At 37.7% G+C, this 27282-nt stretch overlaps 2 protein-coding genes across 5 annotated transcripts in view; one reads left to right on the plus strand and one right to left on the minus strand.

Moving 5' to 3' along the window:
• The window catches only part of LOC106877216 (cobalamin trafficking protein CblD), a 48897-nt gene that overhangs the window by 5301 nt on the left and 16314 nt on the right, over positions 1 to 27282 (minus strand). For 2 of the 4 annotated variants that reach the window (XM_014926072.3, XM_089343596.1), the window contains exons 2-4: positions 3214 to 3261; positions 1605 to 1710; positions 211 to 425 (exon numbers count right to left, since the gene is read on the minus strand). In XM_014926072.3, the coding sequence (XP_014781558.1) occupies positions 211 to 425; positions 1605 to 1710; positions 3214 to 3261 (369 nt within the window). Of the gene's footprint in view, positions 1 to 210; positions 426 to 1604; positions 1711 to 3213; positions 3262 to 4735; positions 4980 to 7234; positions 7267 to 27282 lie in introns of those variants that run through there. The other 2 variants (XM_014926073.3, XM_089343597.1) reach the window with 2 other exon arrangements.
• On the plus strand, positions 19467 to 25503 carry LOC149130822 (mitochondrial protein C2orf69 homolog). The gene is made up of 2 exons (XM_089343170.1): positions 19467 to 20295; positions 24753 to 25503. The coding sequence occupies exons 1-2, from the start codon at positions 20122 to 20124 to the stop codon at positions 25470 to 25472; spliced, it is 894 nt and encodes a 297-aa protein (XP_089199296.1). The 5' UTR covers positions 19467 to 20121; the 3' UTR covers positions 25473 to 25503.

Here is a 27282-nt window from a genome sequence, read left to right on the forward strand (position 1 = left end):
ACACACACACAACTACACACATATACACACACTTTCACTCACAAGCCTTTTGTCAACTTGGGTCTATAGCAGAAGACATGTGCCCAAGGTGCCACACAGTAGGACTGAACATGAAACCATGTGGTCAGGAAGCAAACTTCTTAACTCCCAGAGCCACACTAAAGAAAACCAGGAAAAAAAGAACAGAAAGGAAGAAATAATAACTCTTACCAGATACTCGTATTCCATTATAACGGTTCGAGGGATACTTGAAACATTTGTCATGGGGGCTGGAGTGGTAGTAGTAGTAGTAATAGTAGCAGCTTCGGCATTACCAGACTTGTTTAAATAAGACTCTGAGAGACCAATGTTACCACGCAAAGGAAATGATTTATTAAGTGGATAAACGCCATCACTTGGATCTGTCCAGTTAAGCTGTTTTAAACCTGAAACACAAGAAATAAAACAAACACATGACAAAAAATTACAAAAGAAAAACCACACCCCCTACCCTATCTAAGTATCATTGATTCTTCGTGGCTCCTATATAAGATTTTGTATGGTTATTTGCAACTACATCGCATTGGTATACTACGTTTTTTGTTTTACACCTATTAGAGAATTGACACTTATTTCTCTCTCTGCAGCCGCATAAATTATTGAGTTTATCTGTGCTAGTGTTGTGTTGGGGGGGGGGGGGGGGGGCTATTGTTTCTCGGGTCAATAACAAGCTAGACACCTACAAAACCAGGAAAAATAGCAACATAAAACATAACAGCCAACCGGCAAATAGAATAAATCTCACCCCTAATGACGCGCCTTCATAAAACACGGACAGCGGTGAGGTTAATTTAGATATCTGAAGGACATAGTTGGCTCTCTAATGCTGGGGCCTTGAACACAGCCTATATACTCTTTGGAGCTGTGCTCTGCAACCAGTGTGCCATGAAACAATGTTAGGTGTATCGTAGTGTAACCTGAATATAATTTTTTTCCCTATACTTGTACTGCCGAATTTTGAAAAGAATATAAGTGTACTGCAAGTGAAAAAAGGTTGCAGAGAACTGCTTTCAAGTGTATAGTTTTTGAGGACCCTCTAGTCTTCTTAGATGACAATACCATGTACATGAAAATTCGATGACTGGCACCCCTGCCAACGTCATCTCCTTCATTGGACACAAAACTCGGCTTGTTGGGGCAAGCGAAAGCGAAATTGTGATGGCACCTGTGCCCAGCACCGCCTTTCTGGCACTTGTGCCCGTGGCATGTGTAAAGACTTTCGAGCGAGATCGTTGCCAATGTCGCTGGACTGGCTCTTGTGCAGGTGGCACGTAAAATACACCAATTTGAGCGTGGCCGTTGCCAGTACCGCCTGACTGGCCTTCGTGCCGGTGGCACCTAAAAGCACCCACTACACTCTCTGAGTGGTTGGAGTTAGAAAGGGCATCCAGCTGTAGAAACTCTGCTAAATCAGACTGGAGCCTGGTGTAGCCATCTGGTTCACTAGTCCTCAGTCAAATCGTCCAACCCATGCTAGCATGGAAAGCGGACGTTAAACGATGATGATGATGATGATGCAGTAATTAAAAAAAAAAACAGAAAGAAAGAAAGAAAAAGAGACGTACCTGAGCTAGTTGTCTTTGCATGTTGTTCCAAGGGTTTATAATAAAATTGTCGGAAGTGGTTCACAAGTTCGTCAAACCTAGTTCTCCTTAATTTACAAAAATTCATCTGGAAACAATTTGAAAAGATGACAAAAGAGAAAAATTAACAAAATGGCTCTATTCATTATCAATTTCTGGCATACTCACTCAAACATGAATATCTGATTGGTGTTGTTTTTTTCCTCATTGGAGAACATCACCTTCCTTAACCCTTTGCCTGTCTTGTGTATCAGATATTATACACAGAACGTATGATCCATGTATCATATATGATAAACATTCCCAATTTCTTTTTCAACCACCAGAGTAACTTGGGACTCATGAAAGGAAAGCTTTATATTACTCAGAACTTATGAAACAAGGACTAACTTAAAATCTGTAAACAAACATGGACATTTAGGACAAACTTATGAAAATGTTTTGAACAGAAATATGGTCAACTCTAAGTTGACATAACCGAGCAAACCAAAAATCAAAACTGCTCTAGCTGTAACTGTCCCATTGTTTCAGATATAATATATCTAAGACTACAATAGTTTTATGTATCTGTTAAATAGATAATGATTTATGAGATACACACAGAACAGCGAAAATCCAAACAATGACACGTCTATTCAGTTTTAATACATTCTGGTAGATTTAAATGTGAATATATCTAAAGGTACAAGGTGGTGAGTGTAAAAGTGAACACAGACTGAAGAAAAGAGGGGGGGGTGAATAAGTTCCTAGGAGTGTGAGAGGAGGGTAATAGGTGGTTAGAGATAGGAAACTGAGGTTATAAGGGTGGAGGTGTGATCGATGGTAAATATCAGTATGGGAAAGAAGATAAAAACAATAGCTGGGCGAGAAAGAGATGATAAGTGGTAGGACAGGTTGGGTGGAGAGCAGCAATATAATAAACCTGTAGATAGATCAGAAAATCGGGAAATGATGTGCAGGGTGCGAGAGTGGGGGAAAGAGATGTACAAGGACAGAGATGGATGTCAGAGGTATGTAGTGGTGGCTCTAGTAAGGCGGGGACAAAGGTGGAAGGACAGTGAGACTGACAGGAAACATGAGGTATGGCAGTCCTAAGATGCAGTTCAGACAAGAGAGAGGGAAACTTAGAGGAGCAGAAAGAGATGGTCAGTGGAAAATAAAATGGGGAAAGGATGATAGTGAGAATGAGGGATGGATGTTAAAGGAACTGATTCTAGGGAGCCTCGTGGAGCTTCAGGTGTTTTCACTCAATAAACACTCACAACGCCCAGTCTGGGAATCGAAACCGCGATCCTATGACCGCGAGTCCGCTGCCCTAACCACTGGGCCATTGTGCCTCCACGTCTGTGTATAATAACATGGTAAATTCACTCTAAGAAAGCGTGTTTGTCATGCAGCAAAGGGAATAAAAAAAAAGTCTGCTTTAACAAAACGAAAGAAACAAAAGCATTTCTCTGAGTTCTGATCTACCATACTATTAGTTCCAAAGTTTGCGTCTTATTCCATACAACAGCACTCAAGTAGCCTTTAATTCTTCATTAGACCCAAACAGGAAATAAATAAATATAAATATACTTCCTTATTAACCTACCTTATTCATGGTTCTTGGAAGAGATTCTGCGTTTCTGAAAGAACTTGGCTAAAAAAGAAAAAAGAAAAAGAAAAATTGTTACCATTCAAGCAGGTAGTTCTATTGGAACTTACCATTCCTTGGAAGGACTGTATTAACCCCTTAGCTTTCAGATTATTCTGTCAAATGTAATGATTATTGATTCACACATTTTTGATTAATTAAACATTATCTCATAACTGAGATTTTGATGATGCGATTGTTTATTTTTAGAATGACATTGTAGGGTAGGCGTGAGAGGCCAGACCTTGCCAGTCTGAATATAAAACAAGTGGAATATTTGGGAGGTGGGGGGATGAACCCTGCTGTACTCATTCACAACAGCTTTCTCTCACTCTTTCTTCCTGTTTCTGTTGTGCCTGTAATTCAAAGGGTCAGCCTTGTCACACTCTGTGTCACGCTGAATCTCCCCGTTAAGAGTACACGTGTCTGTGGAGTGCTCAGCCACTTGCACGTTAATTTCACGAGCAGGCTGTTCCGTTGTTCAGATCAACTGGAGCCCTTGTTGTTGTAACCGGCGGAGTGCCACCTCATACATACACGCATTCATATGAGCCTGGGCCTAATATAGAAGACACTTCCAAGGTGTCACGCAAACCCAGAGCCATGTGACTGGATTCATTGCAACCACGTTTTGTGATTTAAAGATCAAAATAAGCATATTTCAAATAGTTTATAATTTCAAATGTAAAGAAGGCTGTGTGCTAAGTAGCTTGCTTACCAACCACATGGTTCCGGGTTCATTCCCACTGCGTGGCACCTTGGGCAAGTGTCTTCTACTATAGCCTCGGGCCGACCAAAGCCTTGTGAGTGGATTTGGTAGACGGAAACTGAAAGAAGCCCGTCGTATATATGTGTGTGTGTGTGTGTGTGTGTGCGTGTGTGTGTGTGCGTGTGTGTGTGTGTGTGTATATGTTTGTGTCTGTGTTCGTCCCCTACCAACATCGCTTGACAACCGATGCTGGTGTGTTTACGTCTCTGTAACTTAGCAGTTCGGCAAAATAGATCGATAGAATAAGTACTAGGCTTCCAAAGAATAAGTCCTGGGGGTCAATTTGCTCGACTAAAGGCGGTGCTCCAGCATGGCCGCAGTCAAATGACTGAAACAAGTAAAAGAGTAAAAGAGTTTCACTTTTAAAACTAAAAGATCCGGGTTGACGAAATTGTTGCTGCCGCTTAGCCCCATGTCAGTTACGAGTTATCACAGAAAGTCTTTGCATTACGGTATATTCAAGCACAAGGCTCCCAAGAATTCATTATCTTATGTCTCCTTTTATAAGAATTTTGGGCTGTGATTTGAGAAAGATCTGGCTGCTGTTTCTAGGATTTCAAACAAATCACTTAGAGGTTCCCTCATTGACTAGTGACCCCATAGAGTCATTTATCTTTATCTATTGTTTTCAGCCATGCTTGGACACCACAACGAAGGCTTTAGTGGAACAAATCCACTACAGTATTCAATATTTCTCAGCCTGGTACTTACTTTTTGACAAACTGCTTGTTTCACTTGACAACTTGCTGGGGCTGCCTACTGGACCCTAGCAGCAGGAAATTTAGACAGTGTCACGTGACAACTTGCTGGGGCAGCCTGCTGGAGCCTAGCAGCAGGTATAAAAAGGGGGATTTGACAAGACAGTCAGTCGGACGCTGACACTCATTGATGCTACATCGAAGAGGCCAGGGAATAGAAGAAAGAAGACATGCACCCAACACCAGAGCTGAAGACACCTCCGAAAGTGGGGGGGGGGCCGCCACGTCAAAACGGTAGAGGAGTAGGGGCCGAAACCGGACGTGGTTCCTCCTAATGATGTCTTGAGCTAACTGGATCCTATAAAGGAGCTGTTGTAGTAGCAGACCACGAAACATGGTTGAAATTCCCCAAACGAAAACAGGTTGTCCAGTGGGTGAGATGGGAACAGTTACGCACTGGGGTCGATGTAATCGACTTAGTCCCTTTGTCTGTCCTTGTTTGGGCCCTCTATGTTCAGCCCCTTGTGGGCAATAAAGAAATAAGAAACGTTAGCACGCCAGGCGAAATGCTTAGCGGTATTTCGTCTGCCGTTACGTTCTGAGTTCAAATTCCGCAGAGGTCGACTTTGCCTTTCAACCTTTCGGGGTCGATAAATTAAGTATCAGTTGCGGGATCTTTTTTAAAACGGGGGCCACATTTTTCATTAACGAAATACTTTGAAACTTGGAACACTGGTAGAATGTGTCATATAAAACATCTTTTTCTCTTAGTCTTCTTAAAAAAAAAAAGAAATCCCTAAGTTATTCCATGTTAAAGTTGTCGTATTTCTGTAATTTCAACCAATCACTGACGTCCATTCAGCCAATATACATTAAGTGCCGACTACATAAACAAACGATTCTGAAACAATTCTATCGGTAATAGGGTTAGGGTTAGGGTTAGGGTAAAACAGCAAATTTAAAAAGAAAAAAGAAAAACGAAGCTATGGAAATTAAATACGCTTTACACCGCTTAATCAGCCAAAGGAGTAAATATAAACAACTGAATACTTGTCAGTGATTGGTTGAAGTTATCGAAATAAGACAATTTTTTACATGAAATAAATTCGAATACAAAAATATTTTTCTGTTCTATAACACAAAATAGATAAGTATACGAAGTTTGAAAGTCTTTCCGTACCAAAATCACTACGTAAAACATTAATGAAAAATGTGGCCCCCGTTTTAAAAAAGATCCCAGTTGCGTACTTAGATCGACCTAAGTACGCAACTGATACTTAATTATCGACCCCGTGCTTTGTGTCTAGAGTAGAAAAGAACAACTATGGTTAATACTCCTGATGAGTGAAACTCAACCAATATTCTTTGAACTTTTTAATCGTCGTATTATTGTTGTTTCGATCGTCTGGTCGATGTACTCTGGAATTTTAAATCGTCTCCTTTTATGTAAATAAATAGGAGGTATTTAACCATATACTGCGCTGTTTTGATAAACATCAATAAACATAGTGCTTTATGTTTATAATTTAGAATTCCAGACACATTAAACTAATTGACAGAAAGGGATAATCGCCACACACGTACATAAATAAACTACATATATACACATACAGGCAACCACATACACACACACACATAAACGTGTTTACATGTTCATATATATATATAACATGTTTATATATATACATATATATATATATAACATGTTTATATATATATATATATATATATATATATATATATAACATGTTTATATATATATATATATATAACATGTTTATATATATATATATATATATATATATATAACATGTTTATATATATATATATATATATATATATATAACATGTTTATATATATATATATATATATATATATATATATATATAACATGTTTATATATATATATATATAACATGTTTATATATATATATATAACATGTTTATATATATATATATATATATATATATATATATATATATATAAAACATGCTTATATATATATATATATATATATATTATATAAAACATGTTTATATATATATATATATATATATATATATATATAATAATAATAATAATAATAATAATAATAATATTAGGGACAAAATCCAAAATTACAGGTAAATTATATATAACATGTTTATATATATGTGTGTGTGTGTGTGTGTGTATAAACATGTTTATAAATATATATGTTTATAAATATATAAATATGTTTATAAATATATAAACATGTTTATAGATATATATTAAATATGTGTGAGTATGCGAGAAAGTGATAGACAGAGGCATTTGGTATTGCGACATATTATATAACAAAACATTCCGTTATGATCGTCGATTAAATAAACACAAAAGAAAAAAAAATAATATATAAATATTAATATACACAACTATACATAACTGTCAAATTATTACTACTATTAATTTTTTTTACAACTAAGAAGCATTTTAATATCATATAAGATATATTTTTTTAAAAAGGCAAGGAGGACGGAACTACTAACCTCTGTTTAGTAACAAAATGAAACTGAGATGTGGTTTACGGCAGGCGCTGCAAATTGGGCACCGTCTTATATTATGTTTATTTAGATTTTAATTAGAAGCGGGATAAAATAGAATTTAATGTTAAATGTAAATTATTATTTATTGTTGTTGTTTGATGTAGTTTATTAAATGTAGTAAAACAGAATAAGAAATTATATATGCCGGTACTTTAAAAAAAATTTAGCATTAATATGTTTGTATATATATGTGTGTGTGTGTGTGTGTGTGTGTGTGTGTATACACATACACACTTAGAATGGCGTTTGTTAAGACCGGTCAGAGAGTGCCCATTAGTTTCGGGTAAATTTTCAGATTAACACACCGCACGATTTTCACTAGGGTGTTAGGGTTAGAGTTTTAGGGTCAGGGTTAGGGTTTTAGGGTTAAGGTTAGGGTTGGGGTTTTAGGGTTAGGGTCAGGGAATTCCGTCCCTAACCGTAACCCTAACCGTAACCCAACCCTTAACACCCTAGTGAAAATCGTGCGGGTGTTAATCGGAAAATTTACCTGGTTTCGCATCTGTAAGGCTTTTAGCGGTATAGACGACTTGTCAGAGGCACACAACCTCTACAACTAGAGGTAGGTAACTGTCCTGGTCAGTTAGGGTTGTAAAATATACTTTTCTACTCTAGGCACAAGGCCCGAAATTTTGGGGGGGGGGGGGGCAGTCGATTAGATCGACTCCAGTACGCAACTGCTACTTAATTTATCGACCCTGAAAGAATGAAAGGCAAAGTCGACCTCGGCGGAATTTGAACTCAGAACGTAAAGACAGACGAAATATTGCTAAGCATTTCACCCGGCGTGCTAACGATTCTGCCAGCTCGCCGCCTCATGGATTGTAAACTATAAACCCCAAAACGAAACTCTACCGTGCAACAATACTGCTAGGCGATATGAAGTTATCGCCCTTAGATCGGTTCCAGTTGGGACGAAGCAAAAAACTGTACTCCATCCAATGAGAGATGAGTAAAAACGATGACTTGTAACGCCTCTGTTGTTGTTTTTTTCATCTCTTCCACATCTGCAACTTCCGTAGCACCAGCTTTCATCAGCAGTGATGACCTTCGAAAAAGAGGTCCGGATCAACTTCTGACTGTTCTTTCAGTTCATGACATGCATTCAGTTGTGATTGTTTTTGATCTTCCGTGAGCAAGCGAGGCACAATTTTTGCTGTAACTCTTTTCATTCGCAATTCCTGGCTCAAAGTTCGTTGGTAGGAGCTCCAGGACACACCCAATCATATCAACAAGTTCGTTAATTGTTCAGTGATCGTCCTCCAAGATCAATTCATGAATTTTCATGATGTTTTCATTCATTTGGGAGACTGATAGTCGCCCTGAACGAGGTTGGTTCTTCAAGCGATAAGTGACCATTCCTAAAGCATGAAACCACTTGTAAACTTGTTTTGCTCATGGCCACATCCTTCTAAGCTGTCTGAAGCATGGCAACTGTTTCAGCCACTGTTTCCCCCAACAGAAGACATAATTTCACTGAAGTACACTGTTTCTTTGATTCAGCCATCACAAAAATCAACGAACAGGAGAGAAGCACTGCAAAACAAAAACACACCAAGTGGTAGTATGACTGCACACGACCATGCTGATTGGCAGACTGGTGCCTGGGGCTGCATCAAGGGACTTCTAGTGGCAGAAGCCTGAACTATGACAGGCTTGTCCCACAGAGCATGTTTCCAGTTACCTTTGGGTACCCCTTCGTATATGACAGAGTTTATCTAACATGTGTAGTCAACTGGTAAGCTTCAGTGTCTCAAGAGTTGCAACTGGGAGTGGGATTTCGGTGATGTTTACATATTGGGGAAGCAGCTGTATGACATTTCAATCAAGTGTCTGTTAAAAATCTTCCTGTATTTGTGGTTCACTGAGAAATGCTTATCCAAAAAAGAGACAGAAATTTCTTGCCTGCACAAGTTTTAACATTTAGGGAGAAAGTAGTGGAGGACATATATTTTTATGTCTATTTTTAGGTCTATTATTAAGATTCATAATTTTACTTGAAGGGTTGTAATGTATCTTATCTTTGAAGCCACGTTAGCTAGGGTATTGTTATAGTAGGAGTGACCTTAACAAATATTTCTTTAGGAGAAGAGAGGTTAGATATCCTATCAATAATGTTAGCTATCAGGTTTTTAAACACTGTATGCAGGATGACAGAGTTTTTCATTTGGCTTATGGTACGGTTCATAAGAGCAGGCGGTTACATCTCAGGAAACATTTATAAAGAATCAACGTTTGAGAGATTAGAAGTAACAGTTATCACTGTTACTCTGTGTGTGTGTGTGTGTGTAGACTGTAGCCATGCTGGGGCACCACCTTGAAGAATCTTTAGTTAAATGAATTGACCCCAAAACTTTTTTCTTTTCAAGCTTGGTATTTATTCTATAGGACTCTTTTGTTGAACTACTAAGTTATGGGGCTGTAAACAAAATGACACTGGTTTTCAAGCAGTTGTGTGGGAAAAACACAGACACAAAGACTCATTCACACATATATATATATATCATATATATATACACACACACACACACACAATAGGTGCACGCATGGCTGTTTGGTAAGAAGCTTGCTTCCCAGCCACACGGTTTCAGGTTCAGTCCCACTGCATGGCACCTCAGGCAAATGTCTTCTACTATAGTCTCAGGGTGACCAAAGACTGGTGAGTGGATTGAGTAGACAGAAACTGAATGAAGCCTGTCATGTGTGTGTGTATGTTTACATATATGTGAGTGTGTGTATATGTATCGTATATGTACATTTATATGTATATATTTGTGTGTGAGCCTGTGTCTGTCTCTCCTCCATTGCTTGACAACTGATGTTGGTGTGTTTATGTCCCCGTAACTTAGCGGTTCGGCAAAAACGAATAAGTACTAGGCTTACAAAGAATAAGTGGACTTCTTTCAGTTTCTATCTACTAATTCCATTCACAAAGCTTTCATCAGCCCAAGGCTATAGAAGAAGACATTTCCCCATGGTGCCATGCATTGTGACTGAACCCACTTTTCTGTTTTTCAGTTATTAGACTGCATTCTTGCTGGAGCCCCTCCTGAAGGGATTAGGGGTTTTAGTCAAACATACTAACTATAGTACTGATTTTCTATCTTGTACATCTTCCATTAGTCATTAGACTGCAGTCATGCTGGGACATCTTATTTTAGTAAGTCTGGTTACTTATACTACTGGTCTCTGTTACTGAATCGCTACATTACAGGGACATAAACAAAGTAACACTGGTGATCAAATGCAAGTGGGAACAAAGACACACACACATATACACAAATACACACACCCAGTTATTTTTACCCAAGCAAAGATAATTGTATTCTCTCTCTCTCTCTCTCTCTCTCTCTCTTCCCCCTCTCTCTCCATGCTTATTTAGTTTTAGTCTAATAATGAAATAATTATGTCACAATCTGTAAACCATGATGATTTTGTTTGTGAGTGGGTTGGGCAGCTCTGGGTTCATTGCATGTCTGAAGTCAACGTCAAGCCATTTAACTCTTCACGGGATCAATAACCGAGGAGACATTGTCGTTCATGACACATCAATTTTTTTTTTAATATTTTTTATTAATTTTGATTTTGTTTTCTATCATTTTTCTCTAGTGGAAGATATACATGTAGTGTACACACACACACACATGGGTTCAGATCCTATTCATGGCACCTTGGAAAAATGCCTTTCTGGTAGACAAATGGCTTCTGAATGAATTTGGTAGCTGGAAACTGTGTGGAAGCTCTTCATATATATATATATATATATATATATATATATATATATATATATATATATATATATATATATATACTCTTTTACTTGTTTCAGTCATTTGACTGAGGCCATGCTCCGGTCCAGTGGTTAGGGCAGCGGACTCGCAGTCATAGGATCGCAGTTTCGATTCCCAGACCGGGCGTTGTGAGTGTTTCTTGAGCGAAAAAACCTAAAGTTCTACGAGGCTCCGGCAGGGGGTGGTGGCGAACCCTGCTGTACTCTTTCACCACAACTTTCTCTCACTCTTACTTCCTGTTTCTATTGTGCCTATATTTCAAAGGGGACAGCCTTGTTACACTGTGTCACGCTGAATGTCCCCGAGAACTGCGTTAAGGGTACACGTGTCTGTGGAGTGCTCAGTCACTTGCACGTTAATTTCACGAGCAGGCTATTCCGTTGATCGGATCAACTGGAAGCCTTGATGTCGTAAGCGACGGAGTGCCAACAACAATATATCCTGATAATAAGAGGTTTCATAATGTGTTATATGAATAAAAATAGTGTCCTTTCACTCTCTAAAGTTATTCCCCCACTATGCTAAATTAAAAATTGAAAATTACTGTCTTAGACTGACCCATGTCTATGAGAAGCCCATATCAAATTTCAACACAATGGCTGGAGAATATCTAAGCTATATACAATGCTAATATGGCAATGAGTGTTGACCCATGTTAGTGACTGTCCCTCTTCCAAATTTGGCAAAACAATATCCCTACTACTACTACTACCACCAACGCCACCACCACCACTATAGTAGAAGACACTTGCCCAAGGTGCCACGCTTTGGGAGTGAAACAGGAACCATGTGGTTGGGAAGCAAATTTTTCACCACACAGCCACACCCGACAATCTGTGATCCATAACAATATTGGTTACACGGGGGTTGGCTGGCTGTGGTTCACCGCATTTCTGAAATCAAAGATGAGGCATTTAACTCATTGCAGAGTCAATGACCGAGGAGACATTGTCATTCATGCGGCATCAATTTTATTTTTGTTATTTCTATTCATTTTTGCCTTTGTTAGCTCTTATTTTTCTCTCGTGGAAGACATACATGTAGTGTATGTGCGCATGTGCGCACACACATGCACGCATGCCTGCACATACAAAAAAATGTTCCTGCAAGTGTTATCAGAGCATTTAGGTTTGTGTGGATAGATGGAAGCCTGTCACCAAGAAAGTGAAAATGCAGTACCTGTATTTAAAGCAAACAGAAAAGTACCATTCACAGCAATTGAAACATAACTGAAGAGTTGGACAGACTTGAAAAGAGTGGAGTCATCAAAAAAGTGGATTACTTGAAATGGATAGCACCCAGGGTATGTATTGAGAAAATAATAAAAAGATTAAGCTGTGTGCTGATTTCTCTATGGGATTGAATGACTACTTCAAAACATACCACCATCCACTCCCGACTGCTGAGGACACTTTTTCCAAATTAGATCTGTTTGGAGCCTGTTTACAGATAAAATTAAATGAAAAATGCTGGAAGTATTTAACAATAAATACACACAGAGAATTGTACAGATGCACATGATTAGCTTTTGGATTAAAAGTGGCACCAGCAATATTCCAGCAAATCGTGGATACTATGTTATTTGATTGTAAATTTTCAATCCCATACTTGGATGATATTTTGATCAAGAGTAATTCTCATGAACAGCATGTGGAACACATAAAAGCTGTATTTAAGAAAATTAAAGAAGTTTTTAGGTTCACTTCCCCATGGTGCCATGCATTGTGACTGAACCCACTTTTCTGTTTTTCAGTTATTAGACTGCATTCTTGCTGGAGCCCCTCCTGAAGGGATTAGGGGTTTTAGTCAAACATACTAACTATAGTACTGATTTTCTATCTTGTACATCTTTCATTAGTCATTAAACTGCAGTCATGCTGGGACATCTTATTTTAGTAAGTCTGGTTACTTATACTACTGGTCTCTGTTACTGAATCGCTACATTACAGGGACATAAACAAAGTAACACTGGTGATCAAATGCAAGTGGGAACAAAGACACACACACATATACACAAATACACACACCCAGTTATTTTTACCCAAGCAAAGATAATTGTATTCTCTCTCTCTCTCTCTCTCTCTCTCTCTTCCCCCTCTCTCTCCATGCTTATTTAGTTTTAGTCTAATAATGAAATAATTATGTCACAATCTGTAAACCATGATGATTTTGTTTGTGAGTGGGTTGGGCAGCTCTGGGTTCATTGCATGTCTGAAGTCAACGTCAAGCCATTTAACTCTTCACGGGATCAATAACCGAGGAGACATTGTCGTTCATGACACATCAATTTTTTTTTTAATATTTTTTATTAATTTTGATTTTGTTTTCTATCATTTTTCTCTAGTGGAAGATATACATGTAGTGTACACACACACACACATGGGTTCAGATCCTATTCATGGCACCTTGGAAAAATGCCTTTCTGGTAGACAAATGGCTTCTGAATGAATTTGGTAGATGGAAACTGTGTGGAAGCTCTTCATATATATATATATATATATATATATATATATATATACTCTTTTACTTGTTTCAGTCATTTGACTGAGGCCATGCTCCGGCCCAGTGGTTAGGGCAGCGGACTCGCAGTCATAGGATCGCAGTTTCGATTCCCAGACCGGGCGTTGTGAGTGTTTCTTGAGCGAAAAAACCTAAAGTTCTACGAGGCTCCGGCAGGGGGTGGTGGCGAACCCTGCTGTACTCTTTCACCACAACTTTCTCTCACTCTTACTTCCTGTTTCTATTGTGCCTATATTTCAAAGGGGACAGCCTTGTTACACTGTGTCACGCTGAATGTCCCCGAGAACTGCGTTAAGGGTACACGTGTCTGTGGAGTGCTCAGTCACTTGCACGTTAATTTCACGAGCAGGCTATTCCGTTGATCGGATCAACTGGAAGCCTTGATGTCGTAAGCGACGGAGTGCCAACAACAATATATCCTGATAATAAGAGGTTTCATAATGTGTTATATGAATAAAAATAGTGTCCTTTCACTCTCTAAAGTTATTCCCCCACTATGCTAAATTAAAAATTGAAAATTACTGTCTTAGACTGACCCATGTCTATGAGAAGCCCATATCAAATTTCAACACAATGGCTGGAGAATATCTAAGCTATATACAATGCTAATATGGCAATGAGTGTTGACCCATGTTAGTGACTGTCCCTCTTCCAAATTTGGCAAAACAATATCCCTACTACTACTACTACCACCAACGCCACCACCACCACTATAGTAGAAGACACTTGCCCAAGGTGCCACGCTTTGGGAGTGAAACAGGAACCATGTGGTTGGGAAGCAAATTTTTCACCACACAGCCACACCCGACAATCTGTGATCCATAACAATATTGGTTACACGGGGGTTGGCTGGCTGTGGTTCACCGCATTTCTGAAATCAAAGATGAGGCATTTAACTCATTGCAGAGTCAATGACCGAGGAGACATTGTCATTCATGCGGCATCAATTTTATTTTTGTTATTTCTATTCATTTTTGCCTTTGTTAGCTCTTATTTTTCTCTCGTGGAAGACATACATGTAGTGTATGTGCGCATGTGCGCACACACATGCACGCATGCCTGCACATACAAAAAAATGTTCCTGCAAGTGTTATCAGAGCATTTAGGTTTGTGTGGATAGATGGAAGCCTGTCACCAAGAAAGTGAAAATGCAGTACCTGTATTTAAAGCAAACAGAAAAGTACCATTCACAGCAATTGAAACATAACTGAAGAGTTGGACAGACTTGAAAAGAGTGGAGTCATCAAAAAAGTGGATTACTTGAAATGGATAGCACCCAGGGTATGTATTGAGAAAATAATAAAAAGATTAAGCTGTGTGCTGATTTCTCTATGGGATTGAATGACTACTTCAAAACATACCACCATCCACTCCCGACTGCTGAGGACACTTTTTCCAAATTAGATCTGTTTGGAGCCTGTTTACAGATAAAATTAAATGAAAAATGCTGGAAGTATTTAACAATAAATACACACAGAGAATTGTACAGATGCACATGATTAGCTTTTGGATTAAAAGTGGCACCAGCAATATTCCAGCAAATCGTGGATACTATGTTATTTGATTGTAAATTTGCAATCCCATACTTGGACAATATTTTGATCAAGAGTAATTCTCATGAACAGCATGTGGAACACATAAAAGCTGTATTTAAGAAAATTAAAGAAGTTTTTAGGTTCACTTTGAGTGAAGCAAAATGCAAATTCTTTTTACCCCAAATTATGTATTTAGGGCAAATAATTGATAAAAGTGGTAGATATCCTGATCTGGCGAGGGTAGACACAATAAGGAATATGCATGCACCAACAAATATTCCAACTTAACAAGTACAGGGTGTCCACAAAGTCTGGGTACATGGAGTAAATGAAATCATAACATAAATAATTAAATATAAGAAATAATAATTTCTTAAAGTATGTGTTAATCCCCATGTACCCAGATTTTGTGGACACCCTGTATTTCTTGAGTTGGCAAACTACTACCAAAACTACATTCCTAACATGCACAATCGGAGAGGTTGGCGTTAGGAAGGGCATCCAGCTGTAGAAACTCTGCCAAATCAGATTGGAGCCTGGTGTAGCCATCTGGTTTCGCCAGTCCTCAGTCAAATCGTCCAACCCATGCTAGCATGGAAAGCGGACGTTAAACGATGATGATGATGATGATGATGATGATGATGATGATGATGATGATGATGATGATGATGATGATGATGATGATTGAATGACTTATTAAAACAGGAAGTAAAGTGGAATTGGTCAGTTAAATGCCAAAACACATTTGAAGAAATAAAAAAAAATTTGAATCTCAGACCTGTCGTCAGCACATTACGATCTCGAAATGGACATCATTGTAGCATCTGATGCTTCCAAGCATGGACTAGGTACAGTTCTACTTCATAAATGTGAAGACGGAAGTACAAAACCAGTGGTTCATGTTTTGTGCTCGCTAATAGCAGCAGAGAAGAGATATAGTAAAATTGAACAGGAGGCCCTAGCAATTATTTTAGCAGTTAAAAAATTTCCCAGGTTTCTGCATGGCAGGGGTGTTTTTATTGCAAACAGACATCACCGGTGCTGGTGCCATGTAAAAAGCACTCACTCTACTCTGTAAGGTGGTTGGCATTAGGAAGGATATCCAGCCATAAAAACCATGCCAACACAGACCGTGAAGCCTGATACAGTCTTCTGCCTAATCAGCTCTTGTCAAACCATTCAACCTATACCCGCATGGAAAACATGTTAAATGGTGAGGATGATAGGCTTCCTCACAGTTTCCATCTATCACATTCACTCACAAGCTATTGGTCTGCCTGGAAGACATTTGCACAAGGTGCAACGAATTGGGTTTGAATCCATGTGTGTGTGTGTGTGTGTGCACGTGTGTGTGTGTGTGTGTGTGTGCACGTGTGTGTATGGGTGTGTATGGAGCCTGGTGCAGCCTTCTGGCTTGCCAGTCCTCAGTCAAATCGTTCAACCCATGCTCGCATGGAAAGCGGACGTTAAACGATGATGATGATGATGATGATGATGACAGTTGACTACTCCGGCGTAGGTGATAAAATCCTCCTCCTCACTTTTGTTAAGTTCCAACACTGCATTCTGGTGTTGAATAATGAACTTCTATCTTTTACTCTTTACTCTTTTACTTGTTTCAGTCATTTGATTGTGGCCATGCTGGAGCACTGCCTTTTAGTCGAGCAAATCGACCCCGGGACTTATTCTTTGTAAGCCTAGTACTCATTCTATCGGTCTCTTTTGCCGAACCACTAAGTTATGGAGATGTAAACACACCAGCATCGGTTGTCAAGCGTTAGGTTCCAAGTTCACAGCTAAGGTTGGAACTAGAGATCCGTATTAGGCTTCCATATTTGCAGGTATATATTATATCAGAGAAAAAAGTACAAAAACAATCAAGGCAGGACGAGTATTTCAAGTCATAAGAATAATTTAATTGGAGTAAATTTACCTTTTCCCTCTAATTTAATAGAATATAATATATATATATATATATATATATATATATATGACAGGCTTCTTTCAGTTTCTGTCTACCAAATCCACTCATAAGGCTTTGGTGCCCAAGGTGCCAAGCAGTGGGACTGAACCCAGAACCGTGTGGTTGGGAAGCAAGTTTCTTATCACACAGCCAGACCTGGTAATATACATATATTTCATCTAAGCGTACAATCAATTAAAATATCACTTATCCCAAGTCCCCTTATGTCCCAACTCTCCCCTATACATGTTCCAATTCTCACCACCCACTGGGAGGGGTGGGTCCAATCACTACCCCTTAAAAAGCATGCTCTCCTTGTTTCAGTTCACACCCATTTGAAATTATATCCCTGACATATATACATTATAAGTCTATGAATGTTACAAGTTGGTAAAGAATTCTTTCTTATACACAGAGTTCATAAATTGAAATGTAAAAAATGACCCAACTCCCCCAAGCTTCCCCTATATACATACACACGTACATACATACATACGTACACACACACACATATATATATAAATATATATATAGTTTTAGGGAAAAGAACCAAGGTTCATGAACTCATCGATGAAAATCCACTGTCACATATAAAGAAAAATTCATAATCGAATAATAATTAAATTAAATAATTAATTTTTCTCTATATGTGACAGTGGATTTTCATCGATGAGTTCATGAACCTTGGTTCTTTTCCCTAAAACTATATAGTCCAATGACTAAAACAAGTGATATATATATATAGGTATGTATGTATGTGTGTGTATATATATATATATATATGTATATGTATACATACGGTGAACTTCTTTTAGTTTTCGTCTACCAGATCCACTCACAAGTCTTTGATCGACCCAGGGATATAGAAGAAGACGTTTGTCCAAGATGCCACACTGTGAGACTGAACCCGGAACCATGTGGCTGGGAAGTAAAATTCTTGCTATATCACTACGCTAGCGTTTATACATCCACGTATACACACATATCTAAATTCTTGTATTCTTATTGGAAATACAAAGGTTTCGTGGAGTCATTCTTTGACTTTAATGAATGGCTAGACAGAAAATATCCCCTGGGAGGGAGGGGTCGTCTACCGTAAAGAATGTTAACTTATAAAAGGATTGTTGGTGGAGATGGAGTATATGTAATCTGGGTATACCCCCACTTTTAAATTTTGTTTTTTTTACGGAATCCTATGTTTCAGACCATGGAGAATCCGATTCTGGAAAAAAAATTTTCAAAAATCTCAATTTCAAAATTTCGATCCCCCCCCCCCCGGTTTTTATATAGATCCACAGGGTAAACCTAACCCTAACTCAAACCCTAACCCTAACCCTAACCCTGACCCTAACCCTAACCCTAACCCTGACCCTAACCGTAACCCTAACCCTAACACTAGTTTTGTGAGATTTGGCTGTTATTTCTAGCATGTAAATAGCCTGCTTGGTGGGGGGGGGGTTGAAATTTTTCAAAAATTCTTTTTTCAGAATCGGAATCTCCATAGCCAAAAACGTGGGATTCCGTAAAAAAAATTAATAAATAAGGGGGGGAAAGGTTCAGATTACATATAGTCCATCTCTACCGGATTATTAATTAATTATGTAATAAGACATAACACGGTGAGACGAACAAAATGGTAATTTAAATGATGAGCACGCGTCAATGTGTGTATGTGTATTTATCTGTGTGCGTGAGTGTGTTATCTGTGCGTGTGTATATGTGCTTGTATATCTGTGAAGCGTTCGTGTTTATGTGTGTGTATGTGTGCGCATGTACGTACGTGTGTGAGCGTATGTGCGTGAGTGTGTCTGTGTGTCTGTGTGTGTGCAGGTGTGTACGTGTGTACGTGCTTGTATTTGTGAGCCTGTGTATGTGTGCTTGGTGTATGTATGGGCGTTCGTGCGTGAGTGTATGTGCCTTTGCGCTTGAGTTTGTGCGTGCGTGCGTGCGTGCGTACGTGCTTCTGCGTCTGTGTGATTTCTCTGCGCATCCATGTATACGTGTGTATATATATATATGTGCCTTGGCGCGCGCGTTCGTATGTGTGTGTGTGTGTGTGAGAGTGAGTGAGTGAGTGAATGTGTGCACGAGTGGACGCCTTTGCGCGCGCGTTAGTGGAAGTGTATGCATGTGTGTCTGTATGCCTCTGTGCGCGCACGCGTTTCTATTCGTCTGTGTGTTTGTGTGTACGTACATATGTATGTATCTATATAAATATATGTGTGTGTGCCTAATTGTCATCACGTTCGTTATGTCAACTGTTGTCTCCCTTGCGTATTATTGTCTATTTATAAATCATATTATACACACACACACATTTATGTGTGTGTGTGTATAATATACATACACGTGTGTGTGTGTGTGTGTCTATATGTCTTTTACGAGAACACATTCTTTCACAGAAAATATTATATCTAGTTACGCAACCCACTCTATTCGCTTAGTTGCTCACAGACCGTCCATCCATCGTTTCGTTGGCTTCGTAGGTTTCTCCCGATGTAATATCACATTATTACAACACATTAACTTGGTACCATCAAGCACTTGCTCATTTTAACACTTCACGGTCATTGTATAAGAATTATTATTATTATTATTATTGCGAAGAAAGGAGGTGAAAGGTAAAACAAAGTACACCTGTAATCTATATATTTTACCGGGTGTATATTTCATTTTAAATTATTTATCTGTTATAATTGATTAATTATAACTGAAAAGGAAGAAAAAAAATTGTGTGCAAAACATATAATAATTATATAGCCACCTACACTTTTCTCTGCAAAATAGCGGTAGTTTATCCTGTTCAGGCTATATTATTAGCATTATTCTGCGATTGAGAATTTAAAATCACTTCTTTAACTTTCTAAAAATAATAATTATAATTTTTATTACAATATACTTATAATAAATTGATCCGAATACAAATAACTTCCTTACGCAATAAACCAAAACGAATAATAATAATAATAATAATAGGCAACAATAATTACTAATTGGTAATTAAGAAAGGAAACAGTAACAATGGCTGAGAAAGCAGACGAAGAAAAGAATAATAAATGCGTTGAGAAAATTGAAGACTGCAGACGTTTCCTTCGGGTGCATGGCAGTAATGTTGAAAAGCAAAGCGATGTTATAGTCTGCGGCGATTTTATGACGGCCAAGAAACATATTATCTATTTTGGTGGTGATATACAAGTAAGTTATTTGTCTTATGTTTGTCTCTGTCTATCTAACTGGTCTAGTTGTCTTTCTACCTATATACACACATGTATGTGTGTATGTGTGTGTGTATAAATATATCTGTGAGTGCGTATATATGGACTTGCATTACACACAATATATAATGCACGTATATATATATTGCATATGTATGTATATATATTGTGTATGTGAGTATGCATATATTACATGTATGTGTGTGTATGTATGTATATATGTATATATATATGTGTGTCTGTATATATATGTGTATACATATATGTATGTATATATATATATATATTCGAAAAGATATACGAGTGCATCTTTTCCATGACTTATGGTCACTTAGACAACTCGTGCACGCACGTATATATATATATATATATATATATATATATATATATATACACACACGAGAGGGTTATTGAAAAGTTCTTGGTTTTAAGGGTGTCGTGAAAGGCCTGGTTGGAGGCCCAACCTTCCGAGTTCTTTTACAGGGTTTAGAAAAACTGAAGGATTGCTGCAATAAGTGTGTGAATCTGAGAGCAGAATATTTTGAAAATCGTAACTGATTCTGCTGTATATTCTTTTACCCAAAGCCAAGAACTTTTAAATACCCCGTTGTATATAGGTATGGTGATGCAAACAGGAAAAATAGGATTCAAAATATGAATATAAATGTATATTTTTATTAATATCTAGCTGAAGCTACAGGGTGACTCAAGGACCGAGAATTTCGTGCATTTGATAAGTTTGATAAATGCCAACGCACGAAACTCTCGGCCCTTGAGTCACTGTTGCTTCTGCTAAATATTAATATGTATGTAGATTAGTTACAGGATTTTATGAATGCATCACTAAAATTCTAGCGAAACAGCTGTTAAATTTTAAACCCACATGTGTTTTAGGGTATTAGGGTCTGAAGATACGCCATAAAGGAACCCTATAAACCGGCCTTCACCAGTAATTAATATATACATATATAGAGAAAGATAGTTGTGGCCGGTTTAAAGGGTTTCGCGCCCATAAAGCGCTTAGCATTATAACGTCTCGTCACACGATCTTCTAATGTTAATCGCTTTATGGACCGAAACCCTGGGTGACCCTATAAACCGGCCATAACTATCTTTATCTAAATACTCTTCTGTTCTCCTAGAGTGTGCTTCCCTTTCGAATTTATGATTTACGAACGATATATATATGTGTGTGTTTGTGTGTACTTGTCCCCCCTCAACCACCGGTGATGGTGTATTTACGCCCCCGTAACTTAGCGCTTTGGCAAAAGAAACAGAATGATTACTAGGCTTTAGAATATAAGTCCTGGAGTCCATTTGTTCGGTTAACCCCATAAAGGCGGTGCCCCGGCATAGCAGCAGTCAAATGACAAACAAAATAAAGGATATACATATATATGGCGATCTTTCGGTACGAGTTCAGATCGCCCATATATATATATATATATATATATATATATATATATATATATATAATATTAGGGACAAAATCCAAAATTACAGGTAAAAACTCAATTAAAATCAATTTATAAAATATTAAAATTAAATTGAGCTTTATAGATAAAATATATAGTTTTAGGGAAAATGGATTTTCATCGATGAGTTCTTGAAACTTGGTTATTTTCCCTATATATTTATATATATATATATATATATATATATATATATATATATATATATAGCAAACAGGACACAGTCGTGTGTCGATAAGCCAGCTGGAGGCGATGTCCTCCTGGGGCTAAAAGCAACAGTAACATCCACCCCTAGGGGTCAGCCACACTTAAGTGGCAATATACTACACTTTATCGTGCAGTTACTGTTAATACTTCATTTAGAGAATTAACATTGCTTATATATATATATATATATATATATATATATATATATGCACACGTACATACATGCATATATATATGTGTGTGTTTGTATATATATATATAAAATACACCAACTCTATATGTTATATGCAGACCTATATTTATGTCTAACACACATAAACTCTTAGTATTTGTGTCACTTTCTAACTTCTGCCGATTAAAACTAATTTTACACACACACACACGCGTACGCAAGCAAGCACGCACACATTTATATATATATCTGTCTATCTATATATATCTCTATCTATCAATCTATCTATTTATATCTCTATCTATCTATATATATATATATATCTATCTACCTGTCTATCTATCTATCAATCTATCTATCTATCTATCAATCTATCTATATATATATCTCTATCTATCTGTCTGTCTATCTATCTATCTATCTATCTAACCGTTTCTCTCTCTCTCTCTCTCTCTCTCTCTCTCTCTCTCTTATATATATCTGTCCATATCATTTATATATCTGCCATTTAGCTTTCCCCTTCCTTTCTTCTTCCTTCCTTGCTTTTCACTCTTCTGTACGTTCTTTTGTTTCCATATTTATTCATTCATTCATTGCCGAGAACCAGGCATGTAATTGTTTAACAATGTCATTTTTCTCTCTATTTGCATTTAGTCATTTGCTTGTTAATTACATAACAATCTGCGAACCATAACGATTATCGGGTATAGGGGTTAGGCGTTTCTGGTTCAAGGGGTTTATGAAATCAACGAAGAATCATTAATTCGTTTCAGTGTCAATATCTGAAGAGAAATCAGGAAGCATTTGTGTGTGTGTGTGTGTTCTACAAGTGTGTCCCACCGAATTTGTTTCCTTATAACATCCAGAAAAATGAATATTTTTTCATGAAATTTTCTACAAATGTAAGCGCAGGAGTGGCTGTGTGGTAAGCAGCTTGCTTATCAACCACATGGTTCCGGGTTCAGTCCCACTGCGTGGCACCTTGGGCAAGTGTCTTCTTCTATAGCCTCGGGCCGACCAAAGCCTTGTGAGTGGATTTAGTAGACGGAAACTGAAAGAAGCCCGTCGTATATATGTGTGTATATATATATATATATATATATGTGTTTGTGTGTCTGTGTTTGTCCCCCCCCCCCCAACATCGCTTGACAACCGATGGTGGTGTGTTTACGTCCCCGTAACTTAGCGGTTCGGCAAAAGAGACCGATAGAACAAGTACTAGGTTTACAAAGAATAAGTCCTGGGGTCGATTTGCTCGACTAAAGGCGGTGCTCCGATCAACGGAACAGCCTGCTCGTGAAATTAACGTGCAAGTGGCTGAGCACTCCACAGACACGTGTACCCTTAACGTAGTTCTCGGGGGGGGGGGGGGATATTCAGCGTGACACAGTGTGTGACAAGGCTGACCCTTTGAATTACAGGCACAACAGAAACAGGAAGTAAGAGTGAGAGAAACTTGTGGTGAAAGAGTACAGCAGGGTTCGCCACCATCCCCTGCCGGAGCCTCGTGGAGCTTTAGGTGTTTTCGCTCAATAAACACTCACAATGCCTGGTCTGGGAATCGAAACCGCGATCCTATGACCGCGAGTCCATTGCGCCTCCACATTAGTATGGTAACAAAGGGTTAATAATGTTATAGTCATTGTACAAAATTCTTCATCATTTTAAAAATTAAAATGAATGCTGTGTATTTCAATCAAAATATGGTACGAAAAGGATTGAAGTAAATCTTAAACTTTCCATCAAAATTTTCATGTTTATTTATGTTTTACATACCAATTAATTAATGACAGTTATTTTATTAAATTGTTCATTATTTTAAAAATTAATTGAAGCAAAGTGTTTGTATTTCAACAGAAATATGGCAACAAAGGGTTAATAACGACAAAGGTTATTTAACTAAATTCATCATTTTAAAAATTCATTAAAAAAAAAAAACAAAGGCGTAGGAGTGGCTGTGTGGTAAGTAGCTTGCTTACCAACCACATGGTCCCGGGTTCAGTCCCACTGCGTGGCATCTTGGGCAAGTGTCTTCTACTATAGCCTCTGGCTGACCAAAGCCTTGTGAGTGGATTTGGTAGACGGAAACTGAAAGAAGCCCATCATACATTTGTATCTATATATATATATATATGTTTGTGTGTCTCTGTTTGTCCCCCCCAGCATTGCTTGACAACCGATGCTGGTGTGTTTACGTCCCCGTAACTTAGCGGTTCGGCAAAAAAGAGACCGATAGAATAAGTACTAGGCTTACAAAGAATAAGTCCTGGGGTCGATTTTCTTGACTAAAGGCGGTGCTCCAGCATGGCTGCAGTCAAATGACTGAAACAAGTAAAAGAGCAAAAGAGTAATGTATTTCAAAAGAAAGACGGTAGAAAAAGAAGTAAAGTGAATCCAAGTTTAAACTTCCCATCAAAATTTCATGTTCATTTATGTTCCAAAATGTCAGTTTAATAAAGACAAATTCATTTTCCTAAATTCTTCATTAATTTTCAAAATTATTTGAAAAAAAGCCTGTATATTTCAACCTAAATATATTGTAATAAAAGGGTTAAAATAATTAAATTTTCTTTTCATTAATTTCAGGATTATTCTGAGAAAATGCTTTTCCACCGTGATACCAAAAAATATAACCAATGGAACTTAGAAAACACAGCCAAACTTCTTCAGAAGAGATTTCCAAACAGCTTTGTGTTTGTCGTGAAGCCATCCAAATTGAACTATGGGATTTTCAGTATATTTTCGAATTTTGTTATTTCTAATGATGTCGGTGTACCTGACCATTCTGTAGGACAGGGCTCATGGTATGAGGTGGAGAGACTTTATCATAATACTATTCAAGAAATTTTGTCTCTTCAGAATGGTAACAAAGAAACGAATGCAGATTTTAAGGCCTCTGTACCTGTATGTATTGTCGGATTCAGCAAAGGTTGCATCGTTTTAAACCAGCTCGTTCACGACCTAATGGCAGAAATGGAACCAGAGACACGGAACTTTATCAGTAGCGTTGAGACGCTCTATTGGTTGGATGGTGGACATTCAGGAAGTTGCAAAAAAACATGGGTGACAGACAGTGAAATTTTACAAAACCTCGCTCAGTCATCACTGAAAATTTCAGTTCATGTTACCCCCTATCAGCTGGAGGATACAACTCGAGAATGGATAGGACAAGAAGAGAAATTGTTTGTTGAAAAACTCCAGCAGTTTAATGGCAAAGTCAAAGAAAGAGTTTACTTCTGTGGCATACCGAGATCTATTGACAAACATTTTGAGCTGTTGGTTGATTTTGATGTAGATCTTATCTAGGTGTATATAAAAAGATTTATATATATTACAAGTTGTGTAGGTCTAGGAAATGACTTGTCTGAGACTCCATGTTAAAATGAAAGCAATTCTTACATTGTGAAAGAATTGTTTTAGCCATTTCAAAAAAAAAATGTTTTACAATTGAACTATTTAGTGATTAGGTGACAGTCCAGCAACAAAAATTTGGCCACCACAAAAATAAATAAATAAATAAATAAATATACAAAAAGGGAAATAATTTGTTTTGAACTATAGAACTTGAAACAGATAAAGTTATAAATAATGGTATATTACTATTGGGTAAAAACCCTTTTGAGATAGGAAAGGTCAAAGGTTGTTCATCCAAAAGAGGATATTAATCTGATAATTACAAATTATCACTTATAGCTTTATCATTACCATGCTGGACAAAATGATGGGGTGCAGATGTGGCTGTGTGGTAAGAAGTTTGCTTCCCAGCCATGTGGTTCTTGGTCCAGTTCCACTGCATAGTACTTTGGGCAAGTGTCTTCTACTATAGCCTCAGGCCAACCAAAGCCTTGTGATTGGATTTGGTAGAGGGAAACTGAAAGAAGCCCATCGTGTGTGTATGTGTGTCTTTGTATCTGTCTCCTGCCATTGCTTGACAGTGGTACTTCTGTTAAGTACCAGGCTTATGTGGTGCTCCAGCATGGGTGCAGTGTAATGACTGAAACAAGTAAAAATATTATTATTATTATTATTATTATTATTATTATTAAGGTGGTAATCTGGCAGAATTGTTGGTACATCGATGAAATGCTTAGTGGCATTTTGTCTGTCTTTACATTCTGAGTTCAAATCCCACTGGCATTGACTTTGCCTTTCATCCTTCCGAGGTTGATAGAATAAGTACCAGCTGAGCACTGGGGGCAATGTAATCGACTTACCCCCTCCTCCAGAATTGCTGGCCTTGTGCCAAATATTTGAAATCGTTATTATTATTATTATTATTATTATTATTATTATTAAGGGGTGAGCTGGCAGAATCGTTAAGCATGCCGGACAAAATACTTAGTGGCATTTTGTTTGTCTGCACATTCTGAGTTCAAATTCCACCAAGGTCGACTTTGCCTTTCATCTTTCTGGGGGTCGATAAAATAAATACCAGTTGAGTACTGGGGTCAATGTAATCAACTAGCCCCCTTTCCCTAAATTTCAGACTTTGTACCTACTGGAGAAAGGATTATCTATCGCTTTATCTGCTTCAAGTTCCACAGTTAGTTCCACAAATTAGTTGACATTCTCTCAACATTTCTAAAATTCTTATGATGTAAACAACATATGAAGAACAGAACTTAATAGTGTTAGAAGTACTCTTTAAAAGAGCTGTTCCATGATGTACCATAGTTGCCAGCATAAAAAAAGGGCTTTCTTATTTCCAAATGTGCCAAAAAATCTGCCTCTTATCTAATGAGGTCAAAGGATAGATAGGAGACCAAGTGCTGCAGGTTAGGGAGCTTAACAAGCATCAGTCCACTCGGTACAATAATTGGTATGATAATTGTTACTATTAATAAAACATTGAAAGTGAGCTGCAAAGTAATCACAGCTTGTTAGTAAAACCTCATGGAAAATTGTTTCTAGTTTGTCCGTGGGGAAATCACATTATCTCGTTACATCACCTTCTTCACAGTGCATAAATGGTCCACACCTGATATCATCATCATCTTACATTATGCAATGACTGTTGCCCCCCCTTCCCCGTAAGAAATATTTCTGTTATTATCTAAATGGAGAATTCTCCAATAAAGATAAAAGGAATTGTCTTAGATCTTTTATCTTTTACTTA

This window comes from Octopus bimaculoides, chromosome 27, assembly GCF_046866305.1.
Source record: "Octopus bimaculoides isolate indiv1 chromosome 27, ASM4686630v1, whole genome shotgun sequence".
Classification (NCBI taxonomy): domain Eukaryota; kingdom Metazoa; phylum Mollusca; class Cephalopoda; order Octopoda; family Octopodidae; genus Octopus; species Octopus bimaculoides.